The sequence below is a fragment of the Coptis chinensis genome, chromosome 4 (assembly GCF_015680905.1).
Source record: "Coptis chinensis isolate HL-2020 chromosome 4, ASM1568090v1, whole genome shotgun sequence".
Classification (NCBI taxonomy): Eukaryota; Viridiplantae; Streptophyta; class Magnoliopsida; order Ranunculales; family Ranunculaceae; genus Coptis; species Coptis chinensis.
In genome coordinates, this window is record NC_141459.1 from 7216589 (window position 1) to 7233488 (window position 16900).

Consider the following 16900-nt stretch of genomic DNA (forward strand, 5'->3'; position numbering starts at 1 on the left):
CCAATTTTTACCGCGATATAATGTTGCGCACCTACGCGTTCCTCTTTATTTTCCTAGTGATATTACCTCTATATCCTGACTCTAAAACAAAGGAGGGAGAAGTTTTCAATTTCATCATTTAACACTTTCTAGAAACTATCGTCATTTCCTAGACAAAGAGAACAAGATAAAGTGATACGACACTATATAACACCAATAAATAGAGCAACTAAGTACAGTACACGGTAAAGAGGCAAAATATTAGGAAAAGAAGAGATGGAGAATACCAAGAGTCATTTCGTTTTGGTACATGGAGGTTGTCATGGAGCCTGGTGTTGGTACAAGCTCGCAACCCTTCTGAAATCATCTGGTTACCGAGTCACAACGCTCGATATGGCCGCTTCTGGCATCAATCTTACACAAGTCGAGGAGGTGCAGTTGATATCCGAGTATTCGAAGCCGTTGATGGATCACTTGGCTTCTCTACCATCTGATGAGAAGGTGATCCTAGTAGGACATAGCTTTGGAGGGATCACTATTTCTTGGGCTATGGAGAGGTTTCCTGATAAAATAGCAGTGGCTGTTTTTGTTACTGCATTCATGCCTGGGCCCGACCTCAGTTTAACTACTCTCGTACACGAGGTAAATTTGTTGCTTTGTTCTTGTTCAGTTCACTTGAAAATAGAATTCTCGGTTCTAGGTGGGCTGAAAACCTAAAACAGGTCAAATTCGTGCCATGGAGAATGGTATCTTAATTATCAAATTTGGTTTGGATTGCACTATGTTTCAAGAGTTCAAGGGACGTCCAAGGTATCCCCAGTTCATTGGGGAATTTTGGCGTGGCCGGTCAGGGTATACCACTATGGCGTACAAGTGCCTAGCCTCGGAACTATGGGCTGGTTCCAACACGCTGGGCTCGTGTTTGGAACTCAATTGTCCAATAAAATATGCATGTCGTGTAAACTCCTAGATGAAAGTTTTCTGAGATTAATGTTACGGCTATGTTTGCTAAAATTGTCTTATTATCTCGTGATTTCGTACTTATTATCTCTTATCAGTAAAATTGAAAAATTTGTTGGGTTTTGCAGTATTACAACAGACTTGATTCTCAACTTGATAACAAGTTTTTCTTCGATAATGGTATCGACAAGCGTCCCACTTCGTTTGTCTTTGGCAATGAGTTCCTGTCATCCAAGCTTTACCAACACTGCCCACCAGAGGTAAAATTGCTTACGTTAATCACCGTGATGGGCCTGGCATGGTTCTTTCATAAACCCAATCCACTAACGTCCAAATTTCGTATTGTCCCACTAACATCGCTGGATTTTGATGTTTACAGGATTTGACTCTAGCACAGATGTTGGTAAGGCCATTGTTTCTTCTAGGTGATGATAATATTATTGAAGACGTTTCGTTTTCGAAAGAAAAATATGGATCAGTTCGCCGAGTTTATATTTTAAGCGGCGAAGATAAAATAATAAAGCAAGATTTTCAGCAATGGATGATTGAGAATAATCCAACGGAGGAGGTGAAAGAGATTACAAATGCAGACCACATGGTTATGCTTTCTAAGCCTCAAGAGCTATGTGCCCATCTCCAGGCGATATCTCAGACTTATTCTTGATTATTGTTGCGTACTTAGTTAATCTAGTTTGAGTGCGTCTACAATTTCTATGACTGTCATTATGTAAGGACCATTTCCTAAACCAAACAAATTATTTGAACAAATGCGGTTTATAGTTATCGAAAATAAAGAACAATTGTATTTAAATGAACCTCATACAAATGTACGTGGAGAGAGATTCTGCCCTTCTTGCCTACGAGTTGCTACTTTCAAGTTTCAACTTTTGAAGTTTGAACTCATACAGTTAGGTGTTTTTGGGTGTTAAACACATGGAACATGACATGCCATTTTTTTGGGGTAAAACATGACATGTCGTACCAATCTTTCCAAGAAAAAATAACCTATATCATTTGACCACGGCATTGGTGGATCAGTGTAAAACTAAGGCATGGAAATTTATAAAGATCCCAGCATAATACAAAATATTACGAAATATCGTGATATATATCGAGATTTTAGTAAAGGATAAGTAAATATTGCGATATGTTTAGAGATATTTACAACTATAAATATCGGCCATATTTCAACGATATTATCAATATTTGGCAATATTTTGTGTATGTAACAATTTTATTTAATATTTACTATTATATTTCAAATAAATATAAAGTATATATCATAATATATAAAGAAATATCTACGATATTTGTTGATATTTTAGATATATCAACGATATTTATATATGAAACAATATCAAATATTTCCAAAAATGAATATATTCACGATACATATCTATAAATCAGGGATCGATATTTTGCCATATCTTGATATTTTGTACTATGGTTCTCAAATGTACAATAGGTTGAAATTCCACGATGGCTTTGACAAACCCCCAACATCACTAGAATTTGGTCCAAACTACTTGGCGTCCATTCTGTATCAGCTCTGTTCACCTGAGGTGAGAATTTTATGCTTGGTAATTAAATTCATAAGACTAGTTGATCTTTATTTTATGTCAAATTCAATTGAATATAAGCAATCCTAAAAAAAAAATTGCACTAATTCAGTATTCTGGAGCAGATCACAATTTAGAAAACAGGAACTGGTACTTATAATTCAATTACTCAAGCTACTATTTACTTGTGTGGTATTTTAGGTCTTAATCACATTCCACTCAAAAGCACATGGTAAAAGCAATATACCTCATGGAAAATAGTTTGGTCTTTCGTTTTCATTTTCATGGACATGCATATATAATGTTACATATAATTTACATCTTAACAGGATTTGACCTTGGCAACCAAGTTGGTCAGGCCTATGAATTTGCGCAGTGGAGAGAGCGGGTCCAATGAGAATGAGAATTATGGATAAATTAGTCGAGTTTTCTTCGTCACTGAGGAAGATAAGTCGGGTACAAAGGATTTCCAGCTTTGGATGATAAAAAATAATCCAGTAGATCAGGTGAAAGAAATCGCAAGATCAGACCATATGGTCATGCTCTCTAGGCCTCAGGAACTTTGTGTCTGTCTCAAAGAGATTGGTGAAGCATATTGCTGAATGTTCTTCTTTCAGTTCTTTGCTTATATCTTGGTAAGCCGTCTTGTTCACTAGAAGATTGTCGCTTTTCGGATTGATTTATGGCAAATGACTATGTACTTATCAGCCCATGATATGCGGATATGATACGACACAATTATCTGAAACATGTTTGTGAAGGAGTGATATTCTCATTCAGGAATATCAAGCACGTGCTCAGCATGGTGGAAATACCACACCGATTTCTGACTTACTTCTCCGACCTGCGTCACTAGCTCGCGTCCACGAGCTACGAGATCGCTCTAGAACAGATCATGTCACTACGCAGATCGTTCCAAATCATGACTCAGCCTATCTTCTAGAAACAATCATGACTAAAGCTGCACTTACACAAATCACTGCTGCAAGCTACTAACCACTGCCGCAAGCTACTAACCACTGCTACTAATTCCCATCATTACAGCATGCCTACCAACACAGTTCTCACACGCCTTCGTAATCTCCACCCTACATTTGTATTGATCTTTACACGTGTTGGGTAAAAATCCACTTTCACCACCTATAAATACCTCCCATATGAACTACGCTAGACCTGATTCTTCTCTCCCATCAGAATCGAGAGTAAGATACGTAGGCAGTTTGCTCATAGAACGAACTCGGTTATTCAAATATTCAATCCCCTTTCTCCTTCTTACCCTATATGTAAAGGAAGATCAGAACGCATCTTTACATTGGCGCCGTCTGTGGTCTCGATTTTTTAAGAAACCACCTAACAAATCCTAAAACCAAAAACCAAAATTCTCAAGCTCACGAAGCATGGAAAGTCTCGAAGCTCAAATCCAAAGTTTAGCCGGTCAACTAGAAACAATGAATGAGCAAATCACCAAATGCTCAGGCAGGAGAACGTCATACTTCGCGCGCAAGTAGACACGCAGAATCCACCTGCTACCTTAGCAGAGGACGACATCAACAAGGTTAATCAACATATTAACGAACTATCACAACGGATTGACCAAAGTGTAGTCAAGAAAGACGCCACCCAGATCGTCCAAAAAATGCTGAAGACATACCACACGTCCCCATTCACTACTGAGGTACTTAGTAGAGCTTCTCCTCCAAATTTCGTCCAACCACATTTTTCGATGTATGATAGCAGCATGTGTCTTCGGTCAGCACGTAGCATGCTACGTTCAAAGCCTTGCACTTTATAGTGCACCGGAGTTTGATCATCTTCATTGTCGTTTGTTTCCATCCAGTCTCAAAGATGGCGCACTCGATTGGTTCTTTTCACTTGAGCCAGACTCGATAAAGACCTTTGAGCAACTCACCGATCTGTTTGCTAGTAAGTACGTCCACAACAGACGTAAGAAAGCTGATCTTGATTCACTCTTTCAGCTATCATTTGGCGAAGATGAAACTATTCGCCAATTCTTAGGTCGGTTCAAAGCTGAACTGTTATGAATGGAGAGTGGTCTCAAAGAGTCTTTTGCCACACTGGTATTCTCCAACGTCTGTCTAGTGTGCAACACAGACCTCTCCAGATTGTTGATGAAAGAGCGTCCAGAAACGTTGTCCGAGCTATACGCTCGAGTAGACAAGTACATTAAGTTACAAGAAAGCTCGGATATATATCAATAAGGGCCAAAATTTGTAGCGTTAGCGCCTAACGGAAGAATAGGAAGTAGCGGCGATCTCCAACGGCGCCCAGGGAAAACAAAACCAAGAAGCGGTCTAGACAAATTAAAGAAAGCTAAAGAGGGGAACAAAACAAACAACAACCGTTTCTTTGTCCCTCACACGATCTCCCGGTTACATCCGGACAAGCGTTGAAGCCGGATGCCCGACACCGTCCAAAAATACTATAAAAGGCGATGTACGACAACCCAACTAACGTTTTAACATCGAGGCCATTCATCTTCGACAAGCTTTTAATTGGTCCAAAAAATCATACGCGGCGGTTAAAATGTCACGATTTCTTCGAGGCCCGATGCGTCTTTGGGGCTAAAGATATTAATTCGGGGACCTCATCATCGCGGGGGCATATCAAGCAATACACTAACATCACCGATGATAGCGATCTTCGCCATAAACTTATAGCCCGCAGGGTAACCCCACCATGATCGCCACAATGTTCAAGCAAAGGCATCTCCATAATGCATAAAGGACGCCCCGGAGACCATTCCCGCCATGGCGGCGTCGGCCTCATCGATAAATTGACAATGACATAACCATTTATATGATCACGTTTCCAGATGATTCAGTAACATCGTCCAGAGAGAAAATAAAGTAAGCGCAACTTAAATATAATACGTTAAGCCGCTTCAAGAAGTTTACCATTTTCTTCCAGGGCTTTTTGCTTCCACGCAGTTCTGGTCGCAGTTTAGGTGACATCACTTTCACGGAGGCCGACCTCAACAAGGTTTGCCTCCCACACAATGACGCACTAGTAGTCCATAATAAAATCAGTGACTGGACACTCAAGTGTATTCTGATAGACCCCGGTAGTTCGTGTGACATTTTGTTCTACCATACCATCCAAGAGATGAACTTGCCTAAGTCAGTCTTCATAGATCCAATCGCTCCCCTCTACGGGTTTAATGGCTCTAGAGCCGACCCAATTGGTGATATCATACTCCCAGTTTCTGTGGGATCTAGAGAGGACAAAGTCAGCTTCAATACGCATTTCAGCGTCCTGGACATCAAGTCGTCCTACAATGCCATCCTCGGACGGCGTTGGATTAATCAAATGCAAGCCATACGGTCAACACTGCATCAAGTTCTCCGCTTTCCAGGCCCTAGGGGCATGATGGAACTTCGGAGCAATCAGCTCGAGGCTTATCATTGTAACAAAATCCTTTCAGTGAACAAGACCACTGACTCACCTATCAGCATAAGGAACGATCCCACCAGCTACACGATGACCAAAGACTCGTCAGCCGGTGGTAAGAGCCCAAAAGCACCAAAACGAGCCACCCTCCATTTGGGGGCTCCAAAGCAAGAAGGTCTATTCGTCGTGCATACGGCCAAAACCCCAAAGGTTGCTAAAACAGTTATTGATCCACCAGTCAGGACCCCAGAGGTCGCTCCAACAGTCGTCGCTCCACCTGTTAAAACCTCAGAGATCGCCCCACCATGCCTTATACAACCAATACAGCTTCAGAAGACTACTCCAACCTTTGTTGTCATGACCACAGAGGTCACATCAAACCCTGTTGTCATCACCACAGAAGACACTCCAGTTCCTGCGGCCACTCCCATTATTCATCAGATCGACAAAGCATCTCCGAAATATTTTAGTTCCCCGAGGATGCTCAACCACCACAAGCAAGCAATAAGAAAAGAAAAAGGCGTGAGTGAACTTAGGAACTAAAGACGATCCTAAATTCGCCTATGTAGGGGCTAACCTTGACCCTACACTCAAGGCCCAGCTTGTAAGCTTTTTATCCATGAACAAAGATATTTTCGCTTGGTCGTATATCGATGTACCAGGTATAGATCCTAATGTTCAATGTCATAGATTAAATGTCAACCCTAAGGCTCGACCAGTTCGACAATGACCTAGGCGACTATCATTGCGGTTTCAGAAAGCAATCAATGATGAGGTCGACAAACTAAAACAAGTCGGTTTCATCCGAAAGGTCGATTACCCCGAATGGATCGCTAACATTGTAGCAGTCCCAAAGAAGAATGACACAGTTTGCCTTTGTGTTGACTTCACCAACGTCAACCAAGAAATACCTAAGGATAGCTTCCCTTTGCCTAGAATTGACCAACTTGTGGACCAGACCTGTGGCCACGAGCTCCTATCCTTCATGGATGTATATAGTGGGTACAACCAAATACCACTCCCTGAAGAAGACCAAGCTAGAGAAGACGTCATTCATTACAGAGTAGGGAATTTATTGCTACAACGTTCTCCCGTTCGGTCTCAAAATGCTGGAGCGACTTATCAACAGTTGGTCACTGACATGTTCCAGGACATATTAGGGGATACCATGGAAGTCTATATTGACGACATGGTCATCAAGAGCAAGAAAGCAGGTGACCGCCTCACTCACCTTGAGCAAGCGTTCTCCAGGTTATGCCGAACTCGAATGAAGCTGAATCTAGAAAAGTGCCTTTTTGGAGCGTCCTCAGGGAAGTTTCTGGGGTACCAGGTATCACAACGCGGGATCGAGGCTAACCCAGACCAAATCCGAGCATTCTTGGACATGCCCGATCCACAGACAAAGAAGCAAATATAGAAGCTATCAGGAATGGTTGCAGCACTCAACCGATTCATTTCAAGGGCGTCAGACAAGTGCCGACCATTCCTACAACTTTTTAAAAAAGGCGAGCAATTCTCATGGAACGATCAATGCCACCAAGCGTTTTCCACCCTCAAAGAATATCTGACAACACCTCTCGTCCTAGCCAAACCAACAGATAGGAAATGCTGGGGCTTTATCTCGTAATATCAGACTTCGCTATCAGTTCGGTTCTTTTCAAGGAGGATAACAACTTAGAGAAACCGATCTACTTCACAAGTAAGACGCTAGCCCCAGCCGAAAAGAACTACTCTTACATTGAAAGAGCAATACTCGCATTATTATATTTTGCAAGGAAGTTCAGGCCTTATTTTCAAGCGCATCTAATCAAAGTACTCACCGACCTCCCATTGAAGAAAATCCTTTATAAGGAGAACAAGACAACTCGTATGGCAGTATGGGCCGAAGAACTCGGAGAACACCACATTGAGTTCGTCCCACACACTTCTCAGAAAAGGTAGGTTGTTGCAGATTTCCTAGCAGATTTCCCTGTCGACAACCTCAATTGGGAACTAGAAATAGATATCCCACCCACAACAAAAAATGACAAGACTGTCTGGTCTCTCTTCGTGGATGGATCTAGTAACCCCGGTGGAAGTGGAATCGGAATTGTCTTAGTGTCCCCAGATGGAGCTATGGTGGAGAAATCAGTTCGCATCGACTTCGTGACGTCCAACAATGAGGCAGAGTACGAGGCGCTAATCATGGGGCTTCGAATGGCGCTATAGCTTGGTATACAGGAGCTTTAAGTCTTTAGTGACTCGCAACTGGTTGTTTGCCAGATTACAAAAGAGTACACTATCCATAAAGGTAACTTTTCTAAATACCTTCAAGTCGTTTATCAGTTACTTCTTTCTTTTAAGAGAGCCACCATACACCACTTTTTGCGTGATGAGAATAGTCACGCAGACAATTTAGCTTACCTGGCTACTCAAACACCGAACTGCGCCCCTAGGCAATTACTTATTGAAGTAGTTGACTAACCTGCTTACCAAGTTGAGCACGTCTTAGAAGTCAGCAACTTGTGCCTACTCTCTGAAGACCAGATGAGTCACACATGGATGCAACCCATCATAGAGTACATCTAGCATGGTATACTCCCAGAAGAGCGTGCCAAGGCCAGACAAATTCCATATCAAGTACTCCATTATTGCTTGGTCAATAACAAGTTATTCCGAAAATCAGCTGCCGGTCCTTACTTGAGGTGCATAAGCCCAGAACAAGGTCAATTATTTTTTGCTGAAATCCATGAGGGAGAGTGCGGGAACCATGCTGGAGGTCGCTTGTTAGCCCACAAAGCGATCTCCCAAGGATACTTTTGGCCTCGAATCTAGATCGATGCCAAAGCATATGTCCTCAAGTGCATCAAATGCCAGACCTTTGGCCACAACATCATCCAATCAGCTCACGAGTTGATCAACATTGCAAGCCCTTGGCCATTTCACATGTGGAGCATGGACATCATGGGACCTTTCATCCCACAAAAAAGTACCAGTTTTCGCTTCGTCTTAGCTGCAACTGATTACTTCACTAAGTGGGTCGAAGCAATTCCTTTAGCTCATGTCAGAGAATCACACGTCAGAAACTTCATTTGGACTCACATCATTACCAGATTTGGATTACCACACACATTGGTGATGGACAATGGTTCCCAATTCAAGGGAAAAATAGTCAAGGAGTTTCTTGCCTCTGCTTGGCCATTGCTTTGAGCGTACTGAGCTAAGAAAAAGATTGAAAAGAACAAGAGCCAATGGCCAAATCAGTTAGAGAACATTTTGTGGGCTCATTGCACCAAAGCTCGCTCTAGCACAGGTGAGTCACCATTCTCCTTATGCTATGGCACAGAAGCCGTTATTTCCACCGAACTGACAGTCACTACGACTCGATCAGAACTCATCGAAGTCCGGACACAATGACTCCGTCCTAGCTCGAGAGGTCGACTTGCTGGAAGAATGCCGCGACCTAGCAGCCATCAGAGTGGCATCTTACCAACAAACTCTGAAAAAGTCCTACAACAAGCGAGTACATCCTCGATCTTTTCAACCTGGTGATCTAGTTCTGAAAAAGACTCAAGATGACTCCAAGCTAGCACCAACATGGGAAGGACCGTACATAATGGAACGAGTTGTTGGCAATGGAGTGTACTAGATCAAGACTCAAGAAGGGAAACCATTACCACGCCCTTGGAACACTTATTTGTTAAAGAAATTTTATCAATAAAATTGCATTATTGTATATTCCATATTTTTTTTTATTATGGTATTCATGTTTAGTTTACTTATGCTGGTATTACAACCTTCTCCGTTTAATCTCATCAATAAAACACCGAACTTGAAATGAAAGCACCACCAGTATACGCGCACTTCTAGCACTCCCATGAGTTTCAATGCTCTCAGTGAGCAATACGCTTTCATAAGCTAACACGCTCTCCGCGAGCAGCACGCTCTCTTGAGCGTATAGGCTTCATCGCCTCTCCAAGTCTCACTAGTTGAAGACCTATACTTTTAGGATCAACTTAGTGAGAATGCTCTCAGTGAGCAATATGTTTTCATAAGCTAACACGCTCTCCGCGAGCAACACACTCTCTTAAGTGTACAGGCTCCATAGCCTCTCCAAGTCTCGCTAGTTGAGGATATATACTTCTAGGATCAACTCATTGAGAACGCTCTCAGTGAGCAATACACTTTAATAAGCTAACACACTCTCCGCAAGCAACACGCTCTCTTGCGCATACAGGCTCCATAGCTTCTCCAAGTCTCGCTAGTTGAGGACCTATACTTCTAGGATCAACTCAGTGAAAACACTCTCAGTGAGCAATAAGCTTTCATAAGCTAACACGCTCTTCACGAGCAGCATGCTCTCTTGAGCATATAGGCTCCATAGCCTCTCCAAGTCTCGCTAGTTGATGACCTATACTTCTAGGATCAACTCAGTGAGAATGCTCTTAGTGCGCAATACGCTTTCTTAAGCTAGCACGCTTTACACAAACATTACGACCTCCGGGAGCAGCACGCTCTCTTGAGCTCACCGGCTTCATAGCCTCTCAAATTTTCATTAGTTGACCACCTTTAACTTTAGGATCAACTTAAAAAAACGCTCTCAGTGAGCCCTATGCCATAATAGGTTAGCACGATCACCAGAGCTACCAGGCTTCACAGCCTATACAGTTCTTACTGGTGGGCAACCCACATATGAGAACGTTATCTACGAGCAAACCGCTTCCTTAAGCTAACTCTCAGGCTTCTCAACCATTATACACCATAAGCAGTATAAACGGAACACTAGCTACAAACAATCAAACATAAGCAAAAACATACATCACATACACATTCATCAATGAAATCTACCAATCTATTGGGTCTACCCTAGGAAATCTAGATCGGTATTTCTTACAACTTTTGTAAAATATAGAACTGCCACTTTCATGAAGACCAGTTCGTTATGTATCTATACCAAAAGGCGAAAGGCTCAGGCAAGCCTGAGAAACTAGCTCTATTGTTTAACTCTCTTACAGAGAGGAGAACTAACAAAACATCCAAAAAAAATTCTTTAACACTTACAAAAGAACAAGTTCAGCAGTCACCGTCCAGAATCCGCAACAACGTGTTTGTCCTTAGGAGCAAAGCACTGGTAGAAGGAGTGTGTCCGGCCTCTCTGAGCACGACACGCATACTCGTACCCAGAGCCCCACGGTCACCAGCCTCATTCAGCTGCAAGTATTTCTCGTTCAGCTCGACATACTCGAAACAAGCCATGTCGTATGCATCTTGCGCCTTACGAGCAACCCCCTGGCAACGCTTGGCGTACTCCATCACTTCTGCCAGCTTAGCTTGCAAGTCCTTCATTGAATTAATTAACACTGACTTCTCATCAGCAGCATCACGATACCTTTTTGTCATCGCTTGCAGTTTCTTCTTCTTAGCTCCCAACTCAGCTCGCATGCGGTCCAGCTCGACTCGAGCACCTTCATTGTTATCAACATGCTTCACAGTATCTTTCAGCTTATCATACCCAGCGAGAAACTACAAGTCAAAGGACAAGATTAGTGACGCCCCTCAAACAAAAATGTAACATATCAGAGAAAGAGCTTACCAAACAACAAGCCATATCCATGGTCCCTAACAGTGACCCCAAGTCTGCATCCTCCACCTTTACTTTGTCACCATCCAGAACTATTCCCTCCAGAAAACTGGTAACTATAGGTGCCGAGTGGAAGCTACAATCAGAATGCTTGACAACGCGTTTCTTCCCCGTCTTCCCAACATAAAAGAACTCGCTCCCTACGTCATCAGCACGCTGAGAAGAGCTGTCACCAGCAGCAGCTTGACCCAAGTCGCCACGTTCCTCAGTTTCTAGGTTGATCTCATCCCTCCAACCAGGAGACCTAAACACAACGCCCCCAAGCAAGCGACCTGCTCCTTTAGATTGCTTGTTGCTCTTGACCTTAGGCGCAATAGCCTTCCTCTTACCACGATCACCATGACGATGGGGGTGGAACTCCATCTCTTCCATCACAAGGGGAGAGGTTTCCCTCGCCCCCTCATCACCAGCAGCATCTCCACGGCGCCTGGCCATACTCGAGTCTACAAACGAAACCGAAGATTACTGAACTAACATGAGCAAAGCATTCTTATTCAACAGAAAACTAAGTAAATAAGAACACGTACCTCAGTTGATCAGTAAAAGTAAGAACACAAGAACTTTGGAGCACAACAACTAGGAGATAAAGGAGAGCAAATACCCTTTAGCTTCTACTAACAGTTCTACTTATGCTCAAGTAACGTCCCTTCCCAAGGCACATCATAATTACATCGAGATGCCAAACGTCAGGCCACCTGGCAGCCATCATTTCATATCTCCCAACCGCCCATATTCCTACACGCGTACTATAACCCATGCTGCTCTCAAACTTAGAACGCCTCATGCGTCCTCAAGATGCGCGCGACCTACAATGCTACAGATGAATAACAAGCATGACGCGTAAACAAGCTCACAGATCGTTTAGCCTATCTCACTCTTACCACAGGTCACAACAACAGCTACATATTTACAAAGCGTAATCAAACATATCATATGCAAAGCACCAAGTAATTGAGCAAAATGAAGCGACATGCATTTCAATACAAGCAAAAGAGCGAACTGTCGGCCAAAGCTATAACACCCCGTCTTTTATTTGCTTTTCCTATAATAATAGTAATATTAATAATAATAGATAAAATGGATAGATGATAACTATCAATTAAGGATAAAAGTCCCGTAAGTAAATAGATAAGTTTCAACCCTTGTTTTCGGGGAGGTTTTAAAAAAAAAAAAAGGGGTTTCTCACGTAGACTTTTTAGGGAAAAACACAGTGAGAGTTTTAGAAAAAAAAATGAGTTTTACTGAAAAAAGAATAGGTTTTGAACGAGGAAGATCGTCCTTTCACGCAACAGTCGACTTCGGTCTTTCGGGATTTTTCCCGCTTTTGGAAAGCTGTTCGGTTTATAAACAGTGAGTAGTCTGAAGATGTTTTTTTTTATATATTTGTTTTCTGCTAATCATATTGAAATACTGGTTTCTTATTTTTGATTATCTTGTAACTCTATTAATGGTGCCGCCTCTGCTAATGGTGCCGGCTGTTAGATACCCTTTTGAAATACTACAGTAAATAAAACTATGACAAATTTTAGTATGGAGCTGTCGAAGCCTTGACACCAGTTGTTAATGGCGTCAACCTTAGAACCAAAACGTCCTATTTTTCTTGTGTGTTGGAATGATTGTTTTGTTGGAACTTTGTGGTGATATTGTACTGTTTAGTTTGAATTTTTATTGATGATGTTTGGTTATGGTGGTGAAGTGTTGGGTATTGAATTGGTGTTTGGTTTGATTGGAGTGAGGGGAAGCTTTGGAACGGGCATTAATGGAGGTAAATATTGATCCAGTTGGGAGGGACGAAATTGTGAAACAATGATTTGGGTTTTGGGTATGAATTAAAGTAGTAAGGGTTTTGTTTTAGGTTAATTTCGGTTAGGTTAGAAGTGTGGGTGGATGGGAATTGGTGGTGGTTGATCGGTGGCGAGAGCTGAAGGCGCTGGTGAGGGATACGACCCTTGGTTGGGCTTGAGATTGGGCGAACCATTCCTATGGTTGGTTGGGTTGAACCAACTAGTCTTGTTGGATGGCCGGTGGTGGTTGGAGGTGGAGGAGAGGTGCTGTGAGGAAGAAGAAGATGAACAGTGAGTTTTGCTTGGGCTTGGGCCGAAACTGGCAAGTGGGCTTGAGTGTTTTTTGGATATTCACTCATGGGCTTAAGTAGATTGGGCTTGGAAAAGGCTAAGGGTTTGGGCCTTAGTCTTTGGGGTTTTGGTGAGATTGACTTTAGGACTGGTTGACTTTGACTATTGACCACAGTTGACTTTGACTGTTGACCAGAGTTGACTTTGACTAGTTGACAGAGTTGACTTTTAACTCGGATTATGATTCGGTCTATTAGGATAGGTCTAGGGCTATTAGCATGTTTGGCTAAGACCTTTATATATACGTGTGTACGTGTATTTAATACTATGTGATATTTCAGTCTTTTATAATATACAACGTTATGACACTTAGACATCCATATAATTAATAACGGATAAACCAAAAATACATGAAAGAAGATACTCCTTTGTTCTCTGAAATAATATATGCAATAAAATTCAATAATGCGTAAACAAATTTACCGCACTCTTTTAGAACTCTCCACGCCTCAAGTTTTGGAAATGAGTTTTATGACTAATGAAGTCATATGTTAGGTGGGCATTTATTGAATGTGCCATAAATGGCCCGTTAGCGTTATAAATGGGTATTCATTGAATGTGCCATGAATGACCAGATTTGTTTGGACTGCCCTAGAGAGGAACTAAGGTATTCGCTTTGCGGGTTAGTTGTATTCCTTAAATGTACTAGAATGTAGGGTTAGGTATTCCTTGAATGTGGCGGGAATGACCCAAGGCATTCATTGAATGTGCCATATATGAATGACCCGTTAGTGATATGATAGGTATTCCTTGAATGTGCCGGGAATGACCTAGGGTATTCATTGAATGTGAATGACTTGAGTTTTTGTGCCCGAAGAGGGTGTGAAATATGTGTATGAAAGTCCAGAGATGGCTATGCTATTGTGGTATTCGATGGCAGAGAGGCACACAGAAATGTGTGATTTGGCAAATGTGTGGAGTGCAAATCATGGAGTAGGTACTAAAAGGTGGGTGTATAAAAAAATAATTGATTAATTGATAAGAGATATTGATTTGATTATGCGAGTGTGTTTGGGCTTACATTTGAATACCTATAGGATATCTACATATGTTATATAAGATTTCTAACTTTCTTTTGCAAGAGGGTAGGACTTAATAATATTTTGTGCAGGGACGCGGTCCTACCCTAATACAATAGTGGATATCGGTAAGTTTAGTTCAATTACTTAGTTATTAAAACAAGTTATTATAACGATTTAATAAGATGGGAGTCTTGCTTGGGAAGAAACTATGCGGTTGAAATGAGGGAACTACCTGTTTTCCAAGCTAAGAATGATTATTTTACGATATATTTAAAGTGTTAGTTGGATAAGTAAAGATTGAAAATGTTTATATGTGGTTAGTCTACTCATACCAGCAAATTCCATTTTGCTGACCCATGTTTGCTTTGTTTTGGCAACGTGGGTGTGTTTTTGGGAACATAGGTGGAAGACAGTGGAACCGCGACGTGTGATTTGGATTCTTGCCTGGAGCAGTCCGTTAGTTCTTTTTTTAGGTCTGATTCTTATTAAAAGGATGTAATAATGTAGTTTACTTTTTAGCATGACATGAGAACATGGAAATGAGGATTTTTATTAAGAGAGTTATTTGATGTTTTATTTGGATGGAAGATAGTTTAATAAAGTGATGGTGGAAACATTATGGGGATTGTGCAGTTTAAGTTGATTCTTTAATGATATAGTTGTTAGGGTTTTGTATGTGTTGTATCCACCCCGTCATAGTCTGGTTTTTTAAACAAGTGAACATAGTGATGTTTGAGATATTTATATTTCAAATATGCACTTTGTTATTATTTAGAAATTCGGGCTGTGACATTTTTGGTATCGGAGCCAGGTTAACTTAGATTTAGAAAGTCTAAGTGATCCTCGAATGTGGAATATGGGTTATAGTGTTGAGAGTTTTGGAAATATGTGAATATTAATGGGAGTTTTGTTTGAACTGTAGATCATGGTTGAGATACGTAATGGTAAAACTACTGGACCTGCAATGAACACTCCAAAGATGCAGGATGTCGAGGACAGTTGAATAAGTTGTTAAGAGGCTATGCAGAATAACCATCCGGTTTAAGGGAGATCTTTTGCTAAAGCAATAAGGAGTTTGGTACTCTTGGTGGGCAGCGATTCATGGTGTTGGGAATACGATTGCAACGGAGTCTTGGATTCAAAGTTGTGAAAATGTATTTGAGCGTATGCAGCTTACTAAGGTTCAGAAGCAGGAGTTGGCAGCTCACCAACTTGATGATGCTGCTAGGTTTTGGTGGCGAGCTCTCACCCCTAGTCTGGACACTAGAACTTTGACTTGGGAGGACTTCAAGGTTAGATTTGAGAGTAAGTTCATTCCGGAGGCAGTAAAAGAGCAGTTGGCTCAACAGTTCTCTGAGTTTACCAAAGACGGGAAGTTTGTGACTGGGTATGTGACCAAGTTTAATGAGTTATCAAGGTTTGCTCCCTATCTTGTGGATACTCACAAGAAGAAAAACCAAAAGTTCATACGTGGGTTAGAGAGTTACTTGTCCAGCAAGTTGATTCCTTTTGACGGGGACACTTTTGATCGTGTGTTAGACTTGGCATTGAGATATGAGGAGCAGAATGCAACCTTAAAAGAGTTGAGGGGGAAGAGGAAGTTTGGTGAGATACCAGTTGTTGGTCCTAGGCCTTTTGAGAGCAGGCAGCCAAATAGGTTTAGGCCTTATGATATTGCTCAAAGGGGTCCGTTTCAGAGACCACCATCCCAGGGGTTTCAGGGAGGATTTCATCAGCAGGGTGTATTCCGACCCCAGGGAGGATTTGCACAGCAGGGTGGTTATATGCCACCGGGACAGCCTGGAGGCTATAGACCTCAGGGGAATCAGTGGCAGAGGCAGGGTCCCCAGCTTCAGGGTCGAGCTCCCGCTCTTCCGTATTGACCAGCAGCATTGCTTTTACCTGCACCAGCACCAGCGCTCAGAGCCATAGTTCTTGTTGAAAGGGCTTGCTGGGAGTGTAAGCAGGTGGGTCATTTATCTCGTTATTGCCCTACCAAGCAGGGTAATCAGCAGAACAGAGCACCAGCACCAGTCACTCATGCTAGAGCCTATGCAACTATGCCAGGACATGGGAATGTTGAAGGTACCTTTAGTTCATCTCAGTTTACATTTAGAGTTTTGTTTGATTCGGGTGCTTCACATTCCTTTATATCTCGTCAATATGTTGAGAAAGAAAGTTTTAAAACTACCCTTTTGTCTAAGCCCTTGTGTGTTG

At 41.9% G+C, this 16900-nt stretch overlaps 1 protein-coding gene and 1 long non-coding RNA gene across 2 annotated transcripts; both read left to right on the forward strand.

Moving 5' to 3' along the window:
- Nucleotides 1-202: 202 nt before the first annotated feature.
- On the forward strand, nucleotides 203-1788 carry LOC147501570 (methyl jasmonate esterase 1-like). Its single transcript, XM_086606619.1, has 3 exons — nucleotides 203-621; nucleotides 1068-1199; nucleotides 1319-1788. The coding sequence occupies exons 1-3, from the start codon at nucleotides 256-258 to the stop codon at nucleotides 1601-1603; spliced, it is 783 nt and encodes a 260-aa protein (XP_086462745.1). The 5' UTR covers nucleotides 203-255; the 3' UTR covers nucleotides 1604-1788.
- Nucleotides 1789-2314: 526 nt separating this feature from the next.
- On the forward strand, nucleotides 2315-3246 carry LOC147501571 (uncharacterized). Its single transcript, XR_015221414.1, has 2 exons — nucleotides 2315-2501; nucleotides 2828-3246. It is a non-coding gene; the product is annotated as an uncharacterized LOC147501571 (long non-coding RNA).
- Nucleotides 3247-16900: the final 13654 nt, after the last annotated feature.